This window comes from Rhinolophus sinicus, chromosome 14 (assembly GCF_057876585.1).
Source record: "Rhinolophus sinicus isolate RSI-liver-muscle chromosome 14, RSI-T2T, whole genome shotgun sequence".
Lineage (NCBI taxonomy): Eukaryota > Metazoa > Chordata > Mammalia > Chiroptera > Rhinolophidae > Rhinolophus > Rhinolophus sinicus.
In genome coordinates, this window is record NC_142514.1 from 88,252,374 (window position 1) to 88,273,325 (window position 20,952).

General features: G+C 49.2%; 1 protein-coding gene across 12 annotated transcripts in view; it reads right to left on the reverse strand.

The window, feature by feature from the left end:
• Positions 1-2,981: 2,981 nt before the first annotated feature.
• The window catches only part of RREB1 (ras responsive element binding protein 1), a 167,509-nt gene continuing 149,538 nt past the window's right edge, over positions 2,982-20,952 (reverse strand). For 11 of the 12 annotated variants that reach the window (XM_019745404.3, XM_019745403.3, XM_019745400.3 and 8 more), the window contains exons 11-13: positions 14,330-14,494; positions 8,151-8,969; positions 2,982-6,490 (exon numbers count right to left, since the gene is read on the reverse strand). In XM_019745404.3, the coding sequence (XP_019600963.3) occupies positions 5,979-6,490; positions 8,151-8,969; positions 14,330-14,494 (1,496 nt within the window). In that variant the 3' untranslated portion in view covers positions 2,982-5,978. The remainder of the gene's footprint in view (positions 6,491-8,150; positions 8,970-14,329; positions 14,495-20,952) is intronic. The other variant, XM_019745409.3, reaches the window with a different exon arrangement.

Here is a 20,952-nt window from a genome sequence, read left to right on the forward strand (position 1 = left end):
CAGCAAGCCACACCCAGCCCCACTCACTGGCTGTGGCTCCCCCAGCGAGGGCCAAAGCAGAGGGAGCTACCCGCACGACTCGCTTGTACTTGCGCCCGCTTTGCTGTCATGGGCGCATTCTCTGCCTGTAATGGAAATTGAAGGCAGGGCCCTTTGGGCGTCTGTCCACTCATCCCATCAAAGCTCATCTTGCTCGGGCAGAGCCCCCGGGATGCCATCAGGAACTCGAAATCCTCAGGCTTTCCCGCCCCTTGGGAACAGTCCCATTAGGACAAGGTGTCTGGTGCTCCAGCCTCTTGTCCGTTAGGGACATTCTCAGGGAAGGGCCCGGAGCCTCTGCTGGGTTTGTGACCTTCAGGAGCAGCAGGCAGGATGGGCCAACACTGTACCCACATAAGGATGAGGGCAGGTATCGGGGTGCTGGGGGCAGGCCCAGAAATCACCCGGGGGAGAAGGGTGCTCTTTCTTTGGGAGCCACCACAGAAAGACTCCCATGCCCCAGAAGCCACTTCCTAGAAATAGGGTGCTTATGTGGGGCGCACAGAGAATATCAAGGATTTCTTCTCTTTTTTTTTTTTTTCCCCTTGGCAACATATCTTCTACTAGGATTATTTTCCAAGAGTGAAGCCCCCTCTTTTAAAAATAATTCCAAACGTCTAGAAGTCACAGTTTACCTCCAAGTCTGTATTCTGGGTGGACTCTCAAAGCTTTGACTTCTAGCTCGTGTGTCTGATTTGTCAATCACTCCCATTGGCTCCTCTTGAAAATATACCCCAAACCCAACGTCTTCTCAACGCCTTCACCCCCATCAGTCTGCTCCCAGCCACTGTCATCACCTCCTGCATTACTGTGGCCGCCTGCATCTGCCCGTCCCCTCACCCCACTGTCAATACATAGCCAGCGCCCCTCCACGCTCGTCCGTTACTGCCCCACCCCTTGATCACCCACTCCAGTGACGGGGGCTTCTGTGGGGCCTGCACGTTCCCTCCCCAGGGCCTTTCTCTTCAGGGTCCTCCCTGCACTTCTGGGTGGGTGGCTTTCCTCCTGCCTGCTGTGCTCAGGCCTCTCTGGCCATCCTGCTCTGTGCCTGCCAGGCCCCGCCCCTTGTGGCCCACTCTTACCCTTGGACTTGCATTAACGCTATAATTTTCCTCATCTAGTCCTTTTACTCTCTCCCACTGTTAAAAGCTAAGTTCCACATGGGAAGAAATCTGTTTTGTTCCTTGTATTCTCCGTGCCTAGGACAATGCCTGGCACACAGTAGCTGCCCAGTGAACACTTTGTGGAATGAAGGCATCATCAAGGTTTCCTGGAGCCTGGGCCGAACAGACAGCTAGAACACCCCACAGCTCAGTTTAGGTCACAGGCTTTAGCCGCGGTTTGACAACTACATAAGTAAAACTGATTTTTAAACAGAAGCTCCTTTCATTTTTGTGTTCTAATCAGGAAAGTCAACATCAATGCCAAGAACAGGGTTGAAGGGAGATGCAGAAAGAGCTGACGAAGGCAGCCATTGGCTCCGGGCGGATTGCCTGTGCTTGGCTGGCATTCTCCGAAGGCACAGCTGAAGAGAAAACCCAAAACCATTTTTTCACTTAATACACACATTCTTCAGGATGAGGCTCAATCACCATTGGAGTCAAAAATTAAATTCTGCAAAAAATGTCCACTCTGCCCATGCCTAACTGCCTTCTTCTTCCAAGACAACTACCTGGAAAACTGGACATGACCCAAGACCTGGGCTTTCTCCACCGTCTGTCCTCGGTTTCAGCTAGCGCAGAAGACACTCGAGGGCATGGGGACAGGACACTGGGGAGAGTGAGGGGATGCAGGAGAGCAGTGGGGTCGTAGGAGCAGGCAGTTCATTCCCGAGGCCCAAGTCAGCTCCCAGGCGCCAGCCCACATGCACTGCATCTGCTCGACACCAGATCTCTAACAGGCAGAACTCGATACATTCCATCTTTGCACCTCCTGTGTGCCTTCTCCCAGTGTAGCCCAGACCCAGGGCTGTGCTCCATGCACGGCAGGCTCTGGGTGGGTGGGCGACGTTTCCTACACGGTCTGCATTCTGGTCTTTTCTATCACATTCTACAGGGCTGCCCCTTCGCTCTTCACTTAGAGCAGACAGTCCGAATCCCATCAGGAAAATGATTCCACCCACGTGGAAGACTGTAAATGTTGCTTGTCAGGGGCCAGTGGCACTCACCCTCACAACTGGAAATGCTGGGGGGCTTGTCTCTTGTGAACTGCTTGCTACAACCATTCCCGAGTTATCTGGTTGTTTCACTTAGTACAAGTCAGGACCCTTCACTGCTTTGTCAGCACAGCCTGTATCCTGCAGCTGAGGGACGGGTGTGTGGCTGTGTATATGTGTGTGTTGGGGGGGGCAGCAGCAGAGGACCCTGGGAAGCCTTAAGGACTAGAACACTGTAACTCTTGTCTTTCTTGCTGTGACCTGGCGCTGAGAACCCTAGCAGTCAACACATTTTAAGCATCGTCTACATTTAGCTTGCCCCCAGCCTAGCTTCCTTCAGAGTTGTTTTTCAAGAACCTCCCGGCTTATAAAACTCAGGACTCTGTTCTTTTGCTGCTTTACAATGACAGACCTTCCCCAATGCAGAGTTGGACCTGGGGTTACCGTCCCATCCAGGCCCCCATTTTGAATTATGGGGGTTCTCCCCGACCCAGAAGCAACTCTAACTCTTGTAGGTGGGAAGAGAACGAAACGTAGACTTCTGAGGAGCTGCTGCCTAGAAAACAGAATTCCTGGCTTTAGCTGTTGCTGAAACGCTTGGGGCCCACCCACGTGCCCTGGGAAAGACCGCCCTCTGCTCTTGGGATGAAGTCACAACCATGGCCAAGCTCAAGGGGCCGCTGGGGGACGGAGCTTTCGTGGGTACCATGGATGCGCATGCTGACGGGACGTAGGACAAGCTGACAGGAAGCAGGCAAATAACAGGACAGCTGTACGACAGGCAATCTGCCATTTTTAAAATATAACATTTATTGCTTAGATGGTTTGATACAGAACAGCTTTTCTTCTCATTTTGAATTTGGAAGTACTATACAACTGAATACAAAGAGGAACACAAAGTACCAAAACCCAACTTGTGATTCTGTTCATGTGGCATAAACCAGTTTTGTACATAACATGTAGCAGCAGTTTTTAAGTTCCCTTTAGAAAAATATGAATTCTACACATTTATTATTGTTTCCTGTTTAATGCATGGGCTGAAATCACTAGGATCAACTTCCTTCTTGAAGAAAGAGAGGAGAGGAAAGGCGAACAGAGGATCGAAGGTACGATGACTCTTTCCGAAACCGGCGTCCGACTGTCATGTAGCTTCCCTGGGGGCCACTTGGAAAAACAGCCCTTTGGGTTTTTTGTTTTATTTTCACAGCCAGGAGTTTCATGTAGTGATTGAATCTCAGCATTGTCTCCACAAATCAAAGAGAAAAACAAAAAGAGAAAAACTTGCACCTCAAAAAACTTTTCAGAAGATCCATATATATATATAGATATATATATATAGATAGATATATTTATATCTATCTATATATATATATATATTTTATTTTTTGTAAAAGCCCTGAGAGAAGGAGAAAGAGAATCAAACAAAATGTATGGAAACAAATTAGCTGGACATGCAAACTAAGCTATGATTCACCCAGAGTTTAAACAAATCACAAATTTCACAGTTTAATATTGGGGGAGAGGGGTAGAACAACAAACAAATAATACATTTCTCAACCTCACTAATAAAATGTGGCAAGACCTTATTGACTACGAGGGTACAGATGAAGGCTAAATAAAGCTTTAAATCAATAGTGATTATTGCGAGCTGCAGCCTCGGCTGTGTTGCCGGGCGATTTGTGCTACATCTTACTGCAGCGTAGAGTTAAGTCATGGCTTCTCCCCACATGTTGCGAGTTTTAGTGTGGAGAGTTGCAAAGAAAAACAAAACACAAGAAACCCCAAATAATAATAACATGAAAATAACAACAATCGTCATACAAAATTAAGGGATGCATGAACTGGTTTTAACTACGCAGACCACACTTGGTATGAAGTGATCCAGGGGGATCACTGCTTCTGATGTGTTCATCTAGAGTAAAGAAAACCTCGTTTTGAAACTGGTTCATACATCCCCAATACAGTTAAAAATTATATATACCTCAACTTTTTTCCTTTCACATGCAAAGATATCACTTTTCATTACCTCAAGAATATGCATCTTCCTTTGAAGTCTGGGCGGTTGGATTTTGGCCACCAGAAACTGGTGAGGAAATGGAGGAAAGGGTCTGTGCAGCTGTCTGAGCACTTAGCTGAGTATAAAGGAGAAGCACTTAGGGTCAGAAGGTCAGGATCCCGGGGGGTGCGGGGCTGGGACACAGTGGAGGTATGGGGAGGCTCCCCTAGGCAAGGCGAGAGGATCTGAGTGGGGGAGCAGCACAGGAGGCCCCGCAGCACTGAGCCTCCTAGAGGCGTCCTAGAGGTCCTGGCTAAAGGACAGGGTGCTGAACACAAGCTCAGCTACAGTAGGATTTATTTCTTTTCACTGCTGGCGGCTACAGTGAGGGAAGGCTATCGTCTGCATAGGATGCTCACGAACAAACAAACAAATCCTGCCTTTTTGCACCCAGGGGTTCAGGCTGTTTCAGAAACTAGAAACAATACGTTATCATCAAGCACCGATCCCAAATCGCAGGAAGGTAAATATAAATCTATTTCTCATCTTCAACTTTGCATGTGCAGTTTCATTACCAGTAGTAGTATTTCTTCGCTTTGCAAATGACAGTAGCACAGACGGGTAAGGCTTGGGCTGGGTTTGGCAGAAGACCGGTGAGTTACAGGTCTCCTTGATGCCTGGCTTTCTCAGAAGCCCCGGGCACACGCACCCCTGCCCTCCCCTCTGAGCTGCTCCTCAGCCACAGGCAGAGGACCATTCACGGCCCCCGCTGGATTCTGCAGTCACGGAAGAAAGGCTTGTCTAAGTACAGTAGAAGAGCTCCCACCCAACGGTGGCAAGGAAAACTGCGGGCAGACGCTTACACGGGGACCCGGGGCGGGGCGGGGGGGCAGCCCAGGTCTCCAGGACAAATATTGCCCATTTGTTTCTGCTGACTGCAGAGACCAGCAAACTGATGAACTAAAAATAATAATAATAATATTAATAATACATATATCGAAAGCGGGAAATCAGATATGTGACATCTGTGTATGTTCTCCATAGATTAAGTTGCCAGGGTAACTCTTCTCTGTAAGTTAAGAACAAACGTCTTGAAACTTGAACAGTAACAGCATGTCTACGCTGAAAGAGTGAAAACATGTATGAGGTTGAAGCTAGAATCTTTCCTGGTTTTGGCTTGAACCAAATTGGAAACCTTCATCAACCACATCCTGTAATACCAAGGGCCAAATTATAGCTCCATCATGTAGCAGACAAAAAAAAGAAAGAAAAAAAAAGGTCTATTCAAGAAATAAGCATCTCATCCATATTTCCTCTGGTAATTTACATGAAATTCACATCATTTTCTTCCAGTTATTGGCTATGAGTGTCCAAGGGCATGTTTTTTCTTGTTTCCAGCTCACAGAACAAACGTTTCTATCACAGATTTGCAAGAACAAGCTCACACACACCAACACAGAAGGTAACGTTAATGCTTAAATGAAAAGGTCCTGTCCAAATAATTCATTAAAATATTTGCTCTGTTTTATAAAGTCATTTTGGGAAAACGCAACACCCAGGACGACACTGAAGGACCAGTAAGTAGTTAAGGCACTCGAATTGTCCGTGCTGGTCTCTTGCACGGGCACGTGTAAGGCTATGGCACCAAGCGTCAGCCGCCCCTGCTCGTCCCACTCTCTTTCTCACTCCCAGGCAGCTGAAGGGCACTGAGAAAACCTCATGAAACATAGATTCAGGATACTTTGCTCTGCTGGCTTTTGTCTGTGTGCTGGGGGACAGCACGAGCTGTCAGTCCATTCCCAGGAGTGGCGAGGCGCCCTCTGCGGCGGCCAGGAGGGGGTGGGCAGGCCGCTGGCTGTGCAGCTCCAGCACGTCCTGCACCAGGGCAGCCGGGCTCTCTGGGTCAGGGTCACCCTGAGGCGCCTGCTCCTTGGGGCTGCCCGCGGGAGTGGCCTTGGGGGCACTCCTGCTGGCTTCCGCCTGCCCGGCACCAGCCGTCCGACCTGCCGCCTTCTCCTCCCTGCGGCTGGCATCCTTGGCCAGGCTCTCCTTCCGGCTCCGGGTGACAGCCACGTGGTTGCTGGCTAGCAAAGCTGAGTCAGCCTCATTCTCTGAGACGGGGTTGTTGCCGCTGTGGGTAGACTCGCTCTCACTGTCCTCATCACACCGCTCGTCTTTGTCGCTGTCCTTCCCGTGGTGTTTGGCGTGCCTGGTTTTCTGGTGGACCCGCTGGTGGCGAACCAGGCTGTGCTTCAAGGTGAAGGTTCGCTCGCAGGTCTGACATTTGTATGGCCTTTCTCCTGGAGCAATGGGGAAAAGAAATGATGTCCGTTAATGGTAAGGCCACCACTAATCGCCTCTCTGCTCCATGCAAGAGCAGCCACGAGAAAAAGCCAAGGGATAGTGGGCAGGCTGGGGCCAGGACTCCCTTCTACTCAGGGAAACCCTCTTATTTGTTTGAACTAGCAAAATGGGGAAGCAGAAATGCCAGGGACCAGCCATGGCTTCTCTCCCTTTCATCTCTCAAACCAGGAACCAGAATCTCAGAAGGGGAAGCCTCAGGGACATCCAGACTGGCCTGAAAAGGATCTCATGGAAGGACAGCAGTCGTGCCTCCCACAGGGACCGGCACCATTTCAGAGGGCTCTACTGACAGTGGCACCTCCTAAGTCAAAGGCAGACGATACTCTGTGTGTTCTGACACGAAGCAGCTGGGGCTTCCCTCTCACTCACAAACACTGGGCTGTGAACAGCTGAGACCACCACCTGCCAGGAGCTCAAGAATCCCTCTGCTGGGGAGCCAGGCCCAGCCGTCCAAGTCCCCCAGCCCAGGGCTGGGCTGACTGGACAAGGTGTTGGGAAGGTGCAGAGCACGTGTGTGCACTGTGGGCTACGGCCGGATGGAAGAAGGGAGCCAAGACGAGACAGAGGGACTAAGTTTTGTTTTTTTGATGGGGGTGGAGGTGGGGGTGGGGACGTGGGTGTGGTGATGTGCTTGCCTTGTCTGGCTTCATGAGTATATCCAGGTCTCCTGCTTTCTACCCAAACAACGGCCCTGCAGTGAAGTTTGTGGCCTCACCCCTGTAGCTGGGGAGTTCCTGGATAATGACATGTGCAGGGCCCAGATGCCCGCGTGGCCTGTGCGGCAGCCAGGTGATGACCCCGTCAGTCCCATTGGCCCAGCTGCTGCAGAGCCGAGACACGAAAAGCCCCTGGCGGGTGGGTCTGCAGCAAACCTCCCACCTGAAGGCTGATGCGGACATGGACCCAGGTGCATTCCCACGGGGCCCCCCACGTGCCTGTCCCTAGACTTGAGGAGACCACAGGCCCAAATGCCAATCACCCACATTCTTCTAGGCCAGGGGAATCCAAAGTGTGGCCCGCGGGCCAACTGCTGCCTGCGATCCATTGTTAATTGGCCCGCAGCAAATTCCAAAAATATATTTAGTTTACTTCAATAAACCAGGTGAGGCAATACATACTTCACCTGGAGTGAGTGGCCCGGTTGTTTGTGTATTTTACCGCATATGGCCCATGGTAAAAAACGTTGAAAAAAGTTTGGACACCCCTGTTCTAGATGCTCATATGAGAAAAGGCAGCCATCATCCCCGTTCTATAGCTAGGAAGACTGAGGCTCAGAAGGCTGAGGGACTCTCAAAGTGCTCTGCAGAACACCACTGCTGAGGGAACACGCCACTGCTTCGCTGCAAGGAGCCTGTATGTCTCACGTGCTAGGAGAACAACTTACTAAGTTCCTAGTTTACTGGGTGTAACGGGGACATGTACAAGCTGAGTCAATTCTCTCTGGCCTCTGGCCTGGGTTTGGTCACTGCTTGAGGGGAGGTTCCTCCTGACGTGGGCAGGTCAGAGGGAAGAGGCAGGAACCAAACTCGTCCCCTCATGGGCTTGGCCTGAGTCCTCCCTGACACGACCGCAGGGCCCGGAGCCACCCGCCCTTACCCGTGTGGGACCTCATGTGCCGGGTCAGGTCCTGCAGAGACCAGAATCTCTTGTTGCACACGGCGCAGACCTTCTTCCTCTTGTCCGCCTTGCTGGGCGCGCTTCTGCAGGCGTCTGTCTTTGGCTTCTTGTCATCATCTCTCTTCTCGGAGGACTTCTTCTCGGCCGCGCCCTCCCCATCAGAGACGCCCTCAGCCTCCTCGCTCTGCTTCTCCGCTGAGCCTTCTGACGCGGCCTCCCCGTCAGCTTGGGGCTGGGGATTCTCCTCTGGCTCGAGGGCAGGGGTGGCGGGCACAGGCAGTAGCCCTTCGGCCGCCCCGCTCTCGCCCTGGCCCTCCTGAGGGAGCGCACTCTCCTCCCTGGGCTCCTCCCGGCCGTGGGCCTTTCTGTGGCGGCTCAGGGTCCCCAGGAACTTGAAGCTCTTGCCACAGATATCACAGGCATGCTTCTGGTCCTGCTGGGCCGCGCCTCCGCTGCCCACGGCTCCGCTGTCACCCTCGGCCAGCTTGAAGCCCATGAGCTTGCTGGCCAGGTTGAGGTCCAGGCTCTTGTTGCTGACGGTGTCTTCCTCAGGGCCGTCGGCGTCCGCGTCCCTCTCTTCCACACTATGCTTCTCCTCTGGCTCCAGGGTCTCCTCGCTTCCCAGCTCCTCCCTATCTATGGGCTCTGTTGCTCCAAGAGTCACCTCTTCCCCGGGGAGCTCCTCTTTGGCTTGGCTGGGCTCAGGGGCCCCCTCTGACAATGGCTGCTCTTTCTCCCGAGACGTGAGATCCAGCACTTCGCCTCCTGTGGCTGATGTCTCCACATCGGATTGGCTGTCTGTGGGAACAAGCACAGGGGACCGGGTTGAGACCAAATGCCACCGCACACTTCCCTTCCAAGGGCTCTGTCGTGACTCTCAGCTGGACCCAACCCCCAACCCCAGCAAGGATTTGACGCACCCTGAACCCTCATCCCCCCTTACTTCCCTGGAGGACCCAGATGAATCTGGGGCTAATTTATAAAAGGTAGAAAAAGCCTCTACATACACACAGGCTGGGGACTCAGGGCTGAGTGTGCCTCGGAACCCCTGTCCTCCCCTTTCCTGCCCACTGGCCGTGCCCGGTGCCCTCCCCTGCCACACACGGGTGCTCAGGCCCCAGGAAGGTGTGAGCGCTTGAGGGCAGCGCAGATAGAAGAGACGGCGAGAGAGGCAGAGTTGTTGCATTCCAGAGATTCACAGCGCTAGGGAGGCTGAGGAAGCTGAGCTGTAACAGTTATTTTTCCAGTGCAGATTATACAGACATGCAACATACACGGGACTACGCCCAAACACCCCAAACATGGTGTCTGAGGAGGAAATGGCCCAAAGCATGTACGCTGCGCTATGGTACACGCTCTCGCCTGACGCCTAATTTCCAGGTCGGGTTCCAAGGCAAAAGGAGACGCATGCACACCTGTGGGCCTTCCTGGCTGCTGTCAGGACTCCCTGCAAGGAATGGAAACACATCTTGTCTCTCGATTTGTTCCTACCTGTGCACTCTCCACAGCAGAACGTATTTAAGGCCTTCTTAAGGAATGGCACTGTGACAAAACTAATGACACTAAACAGATGGCAGTATTTATCAAAAGCACCACTTTCTCTTCATTCGGGTTGAACAAGGACTTAATGACTCTTTAATTATGTGCTACGGCAGGGCAGCTGTCTGCTGAGACCTACTGCTGTGTTTCCCCAAGAACAAGACCGGGTCTTATATTAATTTTTGCTCCAAAAGACGCATTAGGGCTTATGTTCAGGGGATGTCATCCTGAAAAATCATGTCAGGGCTTATTTTCCGGTTAGGTCTTATTTTCGGGGAAACACGGTATGTAAGTAATAGACCCAATGGCCAATTTATTAGGCTGACGAAATTCCGTTTCACAGCACATACATTAGCTGTGCCTCCCTCATGGGCCAGTGGATTCATCACCTAACCTGGACCCTCACCTGATGTGGTCACTCACACAACAATGTCCACCCACATCCATCATGCCCTCTCAGTCACATGCTCAATCAGCTGCCCTCAAGGTGGTTCTGGGCTGAGGGTCAAGGAGCTGGCACCAGTCCTGCAGGGGTCACACCTGCCTGGGGCTTCTGCTTACCTACAACCCTCTCTCAGCACTTCCACTTACATCATTTCATTGTTTTTATTCTCACCATACCTTTTGACAGCCAGTGTCTGAGTATCTCAAGAGGTATCAGAAGGAAACAAATCATTTTGGTGTGAATATAAAATTTCTGACAATGATTTTTGAAAATTATCCGAAAGTTTAAAGAAGAATCCTGAGCTATACACACCAATGTCTAGGCCATATTCTAAGGAAAAACTAGACGCTCATTTTCTTGAATCATGCCAATATGGGAGCATCTATTAAATGGACTTTGGTATAAACTCTACAATAAAAAAATAAAACGCTCAGTTTCTTATATGTTGGCTTTGTAGGTAGTTATATTTTAAAAAAGAAGGCTTACTCTCTGGTTACTTCCTATTTGTCCCAGTACATTGTAGATTGTTTCTCTTAAATTATTTTTCGTTTCACCAAAGAACATGGGTTATTTTCAAGTTTAACTGCAGAACATATTAAGATGACTCTGGAAAAAAAATCATGCACTCTGAAACCAAAACCAAGTAAATATACGAAGATCAAATCATTCTCATTCATGGGCCCTTTCTCAGTGTGGATAATGGAGAGCTCACCCTGAATGCAAAGAGAGAGGCCAACTCGCTTCCTCTGGTGAACAAAGGGGGCTTGGCTGTGCTCCACAAACTTCCACTAGGGGGAGTGTTTGAGCAGGGCAGCCCATGCCCTTCACGCTCCAAGCAACTCCAACTGATCTTAATTAGTGATTCTTGAAACAATAGACTTAACTGCTTCTAGTCACCTCATGAATATCCAGCTTATAGTACCAGGTTCTATTTTGATCCCTGTCCTTCTCAACCACTCACACTTCCAAGTGCAGGTCGCTGAACTGATGACTTCTGTAAGCAATGCTACCACCTTGACACCTTGCTTCTCTGCCCCCGTCAGTCAGTCCCTCACTGGTGATGCTAAATCTAAGAAATGTGCCAAAGGAAGGAGACAGAATCCTGATGGCACTAGCAGATAATAAGCCCACAGCTCCTCCTATGGGAAAACGGAGGCTTTCATGTCAACTCGACAATGAAATGAAGTAGCGATAGCTTCCTAGAAAGTCCAAGTTACTCAGCTGATGTGACAACCAACCTAAATAGGTACTTAATCTGACTGACTGGGCCAAGGACACAGCTGTCAAAGTCTCTCTGCTTGTACTTCATCTACTGAGAAGCCCGTCCTGTGGTGCAGTCCATGCTGGCATGTGGGGCTTCGGGGCTGGTCAGGGCGGCCACCATTCAGGGACAGTTTAAAAATGTCCACATTTACGCTGATGTAAAAAGTCATACGTAGGTGCCCACAAATACGAAGGCTCCTATAGGCAGCATCCAAGGAAGAAGCGTGAGTACTCCCCAAGGGCCCTCTCTGCCCACAGGAAAGTAAATGAAGAGTTTAGCTCTCAATGATCAGTGTGCCCCTTTAAGCTAGAACCGCCCCCATCATAGCATGTTCAGCATTCCTTTGGGGAGAATCTAGGGTATATTTTCGTGAAAGACCTATGTGATTGAAAAAGTCAGACCTACGTAATAAAACACATTTAGGGATTTTAAGAGAATGCAACCCAGGCATATAAACCTAGAAAACCCCTCAAGAACTTCCGTGGTCATTTCCTGCCTTTGTGTGTGTGTTTTTAATGGTCTTCCTCTCCGGCCTCACTTTTAACTTCATGGGAGGAAGCACCAGAAGGAAACCTTCACCCTCTCCATCATACTCACCTAGCTTTAAAAATTCTCCTTGAAATCACTGAATTCCACCTCCCTGACCCTTTTCTTCCCATTCTTAAATCTCAGTCCTCTTTCTTACCATGGATTGTGACCACAATTAAAAATCAAACATGTATTTTCTCTTTGCTGGTTTCACATTACAACTTTCAGTGAATTCTCTTTTTCCAGAGGCCTTGTCCCTTAGAGAAAACCTACACAACTTCCAGGGCAGAGGTGAGGAAAGGCTGATGGGACTTGGGAAAACCCTTGTAACTGCAAATTTAAAAACTAAACACACCCAGAATGCAAAACTTGGTGCCGAACAGAAGCTAAGATATAAATTCTGATCAGCTGTGTGTCTGCAGGCTTTGACTGCAGCTGCCCCCTGCCATCAGCGGGAGCCCCAGATTTGGTGTTTCTCCTTATGATCAACAAGCTGAACCCCAAATACGCATCTAGCACACAGTTACTACACTTTTAATTATCTGCAAACTCGGGAAACGAAGGGCTCCCCTTGATCACCTCAATTATGTTTCTCTCCCTCCTTTGGAACCACTGTGGGTAGAATCACACGGCTGCTTTCTAAACCAGGCTGCGAGGACATATGCTGGCCACCAGGTCACACAGTGCCCACTGTTAAATATGAAGAGTGATCGTCAGCAGCAAACTCAAGTTCTGCCAGTGTCTCTGTGGGTTTCCTAGGGGATGAATACATCATCTGCCACCTTTGGCTCAAGGGGATCCAAGTCATGGCAAGATTCTGTGGGCATCCACATCTTTCTTTACTCAAAGATCCTAGCAGATTATGTGGAAATGGAAGCTAGGGGTGGAGCCAGCAAACTGGCCTTCATTCTTGTGCCCTTAGAGCAGGGTGTCCAAACTGTGGCGCACGGGCCAACTGTGGCCCGCGATCCATTGTTAGTTGGCCTGCAGCAAATTCCAAAAGTACATTTAGTTTACTTAAATAAACCAGGTGAGGCAATACGTACTTCACCTCAAGTGAGTGGCCCGGCTGTTTGTGTATTTTACCGCATATGGCCCTTGCTGAAAGCCGTTGAAAAAAGTTTGGACATCCCTGCCTTAGAGGGTTTGTTTAATCCTAATCAAACGGCCTGGCAGTTCAAGAATTTCTTTCACTAAGGAGGTACAGGGGAAACAGGCAGAGGGTTCCAGATCAAATCCTCTTTCTGGATCTGCTACCCATCCATATGCACCTGTCCCCCAGTCCCTGCGATAAGGGTAAGGGGGCTACGACTAAAGCCTGACCCTTTAGTCTATACTGACTGGGGCAATGACTCCCAGACAATACAGCTCCCCATCCCCACCCAAATCTGAGGGTGAGAAGCACAGGACACAATTATAAACCTAGAAAAGTACATTTGGGGGACTCTCATCTGCTTCAAGCAATGGGGGAAACGTCAAGCTTTCAAGATCTGCAGCCCTGAATGCATACCTGTGAGACTTAGGAACCAGTGAAATGGCCAGCTCGCTGGTAACTAAGTGACCTATAGCAGCCTAGTATTGTGCGGGGGGGGGGGGGGGGGGGGGGGGGCAGAGCCCCAGCAGTTGGGAGATGACGGATGTACTGAATACAGGACATAGGTAAATACAGAAGCTGGAAGGGGGGAAGGTGGCAGGAGATGCACTGGGCAGCTGTTAATTGCTCTGAGGGGGTCGGAGGAAGGAAGCACACATCAGTACAGGAGAACACTACCTGAATTCAGGTCAAGCAGAGCTGTGATTAAAGAAAGGACATGCAGAGTGCTATTCCAAACAAGACAAAGTTGTTTGTTGTTTGTTGTTTTTACTGGGAAGAGAGTTATTGAAAAGAAAAACACTCCCACCCCACCCTGCCCCTCCCTGTCAAGGGCTGGGCATCCCTAGTTCCTGCAAAACCCTGACATGGTGAGCCCATCCCTGCTCTGCAGGATGCAGCAGAGGCTGGGGTTGGAGAAAACACCCCAGGCCTTTAAGGTTTCACATCCCTTTTCGGTGCGTTCCTACCAAGAGCTCAGACTACACCCTCCCTCATGTCCCACCTCCAGTGGAGCCCAACAGCCTGAAAAAACGGGTCCGCTGGGAAGGCACAGAGCTTCTCTGCAGCTCAGAGAAGCACATCGGGGCGTGTCGTGGTTCCCCACACCCCACCCTGCTGCTTGCTCGCAGCCCTCACCAGGGCCCACCTTTCTGGACTGTGGAATCCTACAGGGAAGTGGAGAAGGCAGCCCTGCCATGCTGGGAGGGCTGCAGTCTGCTAGGCTAGCCGAGGCTGACCACTGGCCCTCCTCTCGCCCTCTCCTCCGCTCCATCACCTGGAAGCACTACCTGTGCTATCATGGGGTCCAACACCACTCTCTTTTGACTGGGGGATAAGCCCGTTTCTTCTCAGGGAGCAGTTGGTAACTCCGTGTTTGCGCAACTGGTGGCGTTCACAGTTAGATTTGGTAGAAAAGAAGGCATCGCATTTTTGACAAGGGAAGGGTTTCTGACCTGAAGCAGGAAAAAAAATAGATATTTATCTGGCTTTCTACTGCAATGAAAAAGAAAAGTTGCTTTTGGTTCATTCTCCTGGGATTATTGGCATTATTGTTTCCCCCCTTCCTCCACCCTGCTCTTTTAAGAAAATAAACAAAACAGTAAAAAAAAAATTACTGAGAACACCAATAAGTCAAACGATCATCTCCCTTAGCCTGAGTGGAATAGAGTGAATGTTTTGATTTCAAAATACTAAAAGTTAACAATGAAACCAAGATACACAAACGTTTTAAGTAAAATAACAGCATTACAATTAAAAATCTTAATAACAACAATGAAAAGTGAGCACAGCAAGAAAACACCTATAGTCTTGTCATAAGAAGATAACTTTTAACAATTTCTAGCATGGCAAGTACTATACACACTGGAAAATCCAATAGGATGCTCAGGCCCCCCAGAGGAATGTGGAACCCCCTGGATGTCTTTGGAGGCTAGCCCCCTCTTCCTGACCTAAGTGGGCCTGGCCTCCCACAGCGGATGGGAAACGGTGAATTCTGACTTCTCAGGACCCCTCCTGGCTGACTTGCAGAGAAGTCCCGCAGTGACCTCTGTTCAAGGTCACTGTGGCCCTAACCAGCAAGTCAGAGGAGGTCGGTTCGCTGCATGAAAGGTTCTTTGTCCCCCTGCTCTAAGCTCTTGCTAGTAGTAAGTGACCAACAAACAACTGAGTTTGCATTAGGAGATCATATACTCCACTCAAAAAACCTGCATGCGAAGAAAAGAAGTCACTGAGCAGCCCCCAGTCCCACCCTCCTCCACAAATGGGGTCATGTGTCCGAAGAGGAGCATGACTCCCCCGCCACCCGAGGAGTTACCTGCTTTGCTTTGCCTATCCTATTTTTATCTGGATTCCTTCTGTACTGTAAACATGATGTTTCAAAATGTAAGCCAAGCTACTCTGCAACTTGTCCCTTGTTTGCGTGGATGAGCAATGGTCAGGGCAGAAAGTGTGGACAGAAAGAAGTAAGGGGGGAGAGGGGAAGTAGGGAAGCGATTAGGGGGGCCTCAGGAGAGAGGATGGGGGTACGTCATTTACTGTATCACTGGATTCTTCAGTTTTCACCCAGTCACCAGATTCCAAGGTCCCAGTTTCCGATTTTACAGGGTGAAAAGTTCATAGTCGCAGCCCAGTGTGTCTGTCTCGTAACCTTGGGGTTGCCACAGTCAGACACGCATGTTAAAAAGTGGCAGGAAAAAAAATAAAAATAGAGCTGCCATATGATCCAGCGATTCTACCACTGGGTATTTATCAGAAGAAAACAGAAACACTAATTTGAAAAGATGTCTGTACCCCTAGGTTCACTGCAGTATTACTAGTAAGACCCAAGATGTGGAAGTAACCTAGGTGTCCATCTGTAGATAAATGGATAAAGGAGATGTAACACACACACACACACACACACACACACACACACACACACACAAGCACGCACACAGTGAATATTATTCACCAGTAACAGAGAACAAAATCTTACCATTTGCAACAACATGGATGGACCTAGAGGGTATTATGCTGAGTGAAATAACTCAGACAAAGACAAATACCATATGATTTCACTTATATGTGGAATCTAAAAAAACAAATGAATACACAAAACAGAAACAGACCTACAGATACAGAAAACAAGCTGATGGTTGCCAAAGGGGAAGTGGACGGGGGAGTGGGAATAAAAAATAATAATAAAAATAGAAAAAAATAATAAAAAGGCATGACACTAAATGCAATGCATGAATCCAGACTAGATTATATAGATTGGTAAAAAAATAGCTCAAAAGAACATTTTTGGGTTAACTGATAAAATTTAGTTATGACTGTTGATTAGGAAAAAAATATGATAGGAAAGTCAACCTGCACATTTCCCTCAAAATACACCAATCATGGGGCCCTTTAGCCTTCTATTTAGGTTACTATGGAAGTGCAGGTACACAAACCCAGTACTCACTGCAAATGCACAACATGGCTTGGCAGCTGGGCTTTGCAGAAGGGGAAGGAAGGACCACCACCACCACCACCATCACTGCTGTGCTGCACACTCCAGGGGGAGCCATTCACACAGAGCATCCTGGTGTGTGACCCACCACCACCAGAATCACTGCCTGGCCAAATTCAAGCATCAGTACTAATCAAAGAAAGGGGATGTTCAGCCACTTCTGAATCGAAAGACCTTTCAGGTGACAGTTCCTGAGCTTTCAAAGAACGCAGGTGCCTGGAACAATCAAAGGCAGGGAATTAGGAACCTAGGAAACCCAGCATGTGAAATTTTAAGGAACTCCACAAGAGCCTCCAGCATAAAGAGGAGAAGCCACTGACTGCTTTAAAGTTTCCGTTCACAGAGCTCAGTAGGTATTTTCTGCTAAAATTATAAAAATGACCACGTTTACAAATAAAAATGCTTTTGCGTGAAGATTAGTTTAAAAAGTATGTTAGGGGCGGCCGGATGGCTCAGTTAGAGCACAAACTCTGAACAACAGGGTTGCCAGTTCCATTCCCACATGGGCCAGTGAGCTGCGCCCTCCACAACTAGATTGAAGACAACGAGCTGCCACCGCGGCTGGATGGCTCAGTTGGTTAGAGCGTGAGCTATTTATTTACAAGGTTGCCGGTTCAATTCCCGCATGGGAGGGTGGGCTGCGACCCCTGCAGCTAAGATTGAAAACTGCGACTAGACTTGGAGCTGAGCGGTCCTGAAGAAACAGTTTGCCAATATTCCCCAATAAAAAATTAAAAAAAAAAAGTACTTTAATTAATGTTGATGGTGCACCCTCCAAATTATTCCTGCTTTTGACTAAACATTGAAAATAATAGTTAATAATTATTTGGGCTCTGTTTTAAGGAAGAAGGAAATACTTTTCCTTTAAGATTTTATTGTCAAAAGGCAACATCATGGCTTCTCTGAGCCAGGCCGGATGACAGGGAGAGAACTGGGCTGAGAGGGAAACAGGTCAGAAGCTACGACTAGGAACTATGGTAGGATTCTTGATTCCAAATACAACTATTGGGTTCTTGCTTCTACCTATTACATGACTTACTCTGTAATTTTCAAATTGGTAAATGTTTTCCTTTCACAGTTGGTTTGGACAGTCAGGCTAAGGTCCCATGAAGATAATTCAATGACGACGAAGTATTGTATCAAATTAGGAAGATTCCCAAAGCTACACTAACAGAAGTGCTTAAAAGTTCACATGTCACAGCATAAGTCTTACACTTTAAATCGCAGTGCACTCTCCAGATTGTATAGAGGAAAACGTAAGCCCTTTCAGTATTTTATAATCGTACAGGTTTCAAAAAAACTTGTTGACTGGTCATCTATATGGAAAGTACCAAATGATTTTATTTATTTGGTAACTGCCACAAATTAATGCTTCAGCAGGGGTGTTCCAATTTTCACTCTCACAGAACAGTCAAGAAAGGACAAGAGAACTTTTATACTAGATGATATTACGTGGCAGGCATTGGGGCAACAGAGAGTAGCAGGATGAACGAGGAGAATGAGGTACATGACGCAGCTTCACACCTCAGACTTCTCTCCATCCTCCCTCCACTCGCGGCGAAGGTTTCTTTCTGTATCTGGCAGAGGGGCACACAGGGCTGGCTGGGTAAGAAGGGCCAAAGCTGCCCCTTAAGAAAGTTAAAAGCAGACAAACACACCTGGTGTCAGAAGTGATTTCCACCCTTAGGTTTGTACATCTTATTAACTATGACGCCTGTGGCTTGAGAACAGCGGGGAGGAGAGCTAAGTGGGGAGGGCCCCAGGCTGGTAAAGAAAAGGGGTGAAATCCAACCGTGAGAAAGTGAGTGAGCCAGGGATCCCAGAATGTCAGAGCTGGAGGGCACCTCAGACATCACAGGGTCCCGACCCTTTCATGTTGAGGAGGAAGGGAGCACAGGAGGAAAAGGTGAGGACAGGCTGGAAACGGACGGGCTGTGTTTTTCTGGCACCCACTCCCCCACCTGTGGCCTAAAAACACATGAGATGCTCACAAGGCGGAAAAGGAAGGAACAGTGAACTGTCCTCCCCTAAAGAGCCCACACTGTTCAGACAGAGAAAGGTAAGGAATCAGGAAATGTCCCTGATCAACAGGACATTGTGGGCTAGGAGAGGAATGGAAGGAAAAAATTCAGCTGTGTGTGCAGAACACACTGGGTGATGTGAAATATGACAGCCGACGCCAGCTTCCTCATAAGTCACAATTCCTAGAACCCGAGCCACGCAGAAAGGGCTGAAACCAGCTGCTCCTAACCCACAGCAACAGTGAACCCCTGGCTGGACACGTATATTTGGTCTACTTAACGCTGCCCATTTGGAGGGTGGGGTGGTCTGGAAGCATGTCTATGAAACTACGTACAGACATCATGGTAATCCATGCATTTGCTGAGGGGTTGGGAGGAGGCTGACTCAAGAAGATACAGACACAGTTCTCCTAAATGCAGTCCAAAACTAGACACTGCTCAAAGCTGCTGGCTGGACCGCAGCTAGATTTGAATGCTACCAAAAAAAAGAAAAAGGCTCTTCCCTGTGTAACACTGTTCACAGGATGATTTCAGAGTCCATCTCTAAATTCTATTAATTACTCTTACGTGTGAGCCTTAGTCCTATTTCAAAGTTTCTGGAGAGAGCATGTCTCAGAAAGCTGGGGAGCGGGGAGCTGCCAGCTCAGAGATTCTTCAATGGCAGAGCTGCCTACAGGAAAACACTGGTCTGCGGGAGAGGGGGTGGATGGGATTGTTCCCCAGGCTCTGTCCAGCTCTCGTGCTTGATGAATGGAAAATTTTCTAACACAGCACCAGACATAGCCAAGCGCTCTAGAAAATGATTTAACAGAGGTGATGCTGAGATTGTTGCTGGAAGCTGAAGCAGTGCCACAGCAAAGGAAGTTAACAGAGCCCAATGGGAGCCAACTTTACATGTCTATGCGTGTGGCTATTACCATTCCATGGTCGTTCAGTCTCTGTGTTCTAGCCTTTTCTTAAACCTCTTACCAATCTTCCACGTTGGGGCATGCGAGGATACAGAGGGAGGAGGCACGGCCTGTGCATCTTCAGATAGATGACCAGCAGCCACACCACCCTGACCGGGGCAGCAGCAGGGGTCTTGACCCTGGCTTTGAACCCCAGCTCGACTGCTCATTGTTCATTACTCCCGACCATAGGCAAGTTACTCAGCCTTCCTAAGCCTCCATTTCCTCAGGGCAAAATGTGGACGACACTGCCCTCCTGGGACCACACCATCACAAAGACTGGCTCTAAAAGTTTTTCTCGACAAACTCCGAATCAAGGCCCTCATGGGTCAAGGCCTGCAACCCCACTATAAGGACACAGCGTGACATGACAGGATGTCAGCGACAGGACCAAAACAGACACAGCCATGAAGGAGGCCAGTAACTGTGGAGGGAGAAGTGGCACGACACGTGTCTATTCACACCCACCCACCCTAGCCCATCTTCAACAAACCTCCTCTCTGCCTCGCTGCATTTCAGCTGCTACGAAATCTTAAACCAACTAGAAACTTCTGGCATTCAAAAGCCAGGCAATCGAAATGACTGGATTCACAAGGGGAACTGATACCAGGCAGCTGCAAAGGCAGACAGAAGTCCCGGCCATGCCAGTCCTCCCGGGGAGACAGTGGTTTGCTGGGAGGAGAATGTCCGGGAACAAAGGGCCTCATCACATACACAGGATCAATCTACCACGCACAGGAACCCCAGCTGGAGGAAGGTGGTGGGGAGGCTGGTAACAGCAGGGGGAGTGGGGAGGGCAAGAGCCACGCTCACCATCAGATCCAGACCATCTGCTTTCTGAAAAGCGGTAACAGAAATACTCACTTCTCCAGACTCTGCAGGTGACAAATAGGTGTCACCCAAAAAAGGGCAGCAAGAGAGACTGCTGTGTGGGGCACCTTCCCTCTAAGCGGCAGCTCCTTTTCTGAACTGCTTTCTTCATTAGCAGTGTTACTTTGTCAGGCTTAACAGATTTCAAATGGAAAGAAAATGGCAGCCTGAAAACGCAACATATACCTTACAAACCTAGAAGTTCTGGTTCCTGTTCAATGAGTCCACCGTGGACAAGCCTGACGTACCACCGCTGGGTCCCTGGATGCAAGGCCCTGCACACCAGAGAGAAAGGCCGCACCTCCACGGCACCCAGCCTTAGAGACACCCCACAGCTAGAGGTCCCCTCCCATGCGCTTTGTACGCTCCCTTCGATTTCCCCTTCGTAGAAACAGCCTTCCTCCATGGGCTTCTCCCAAGTATCAAGTGAGGACCAACCCTGAATGAAGTGTTTCCACCTGGGTGCACAACACAGCTCATACCCATTTCCCACCATCCCCCTCACCACACCAGGCAAGCCTCCTAACCACCTAGACTTAGCAACTAAAAATACAGGCTGCCCATCTAAACTTGAATTTCAGAGA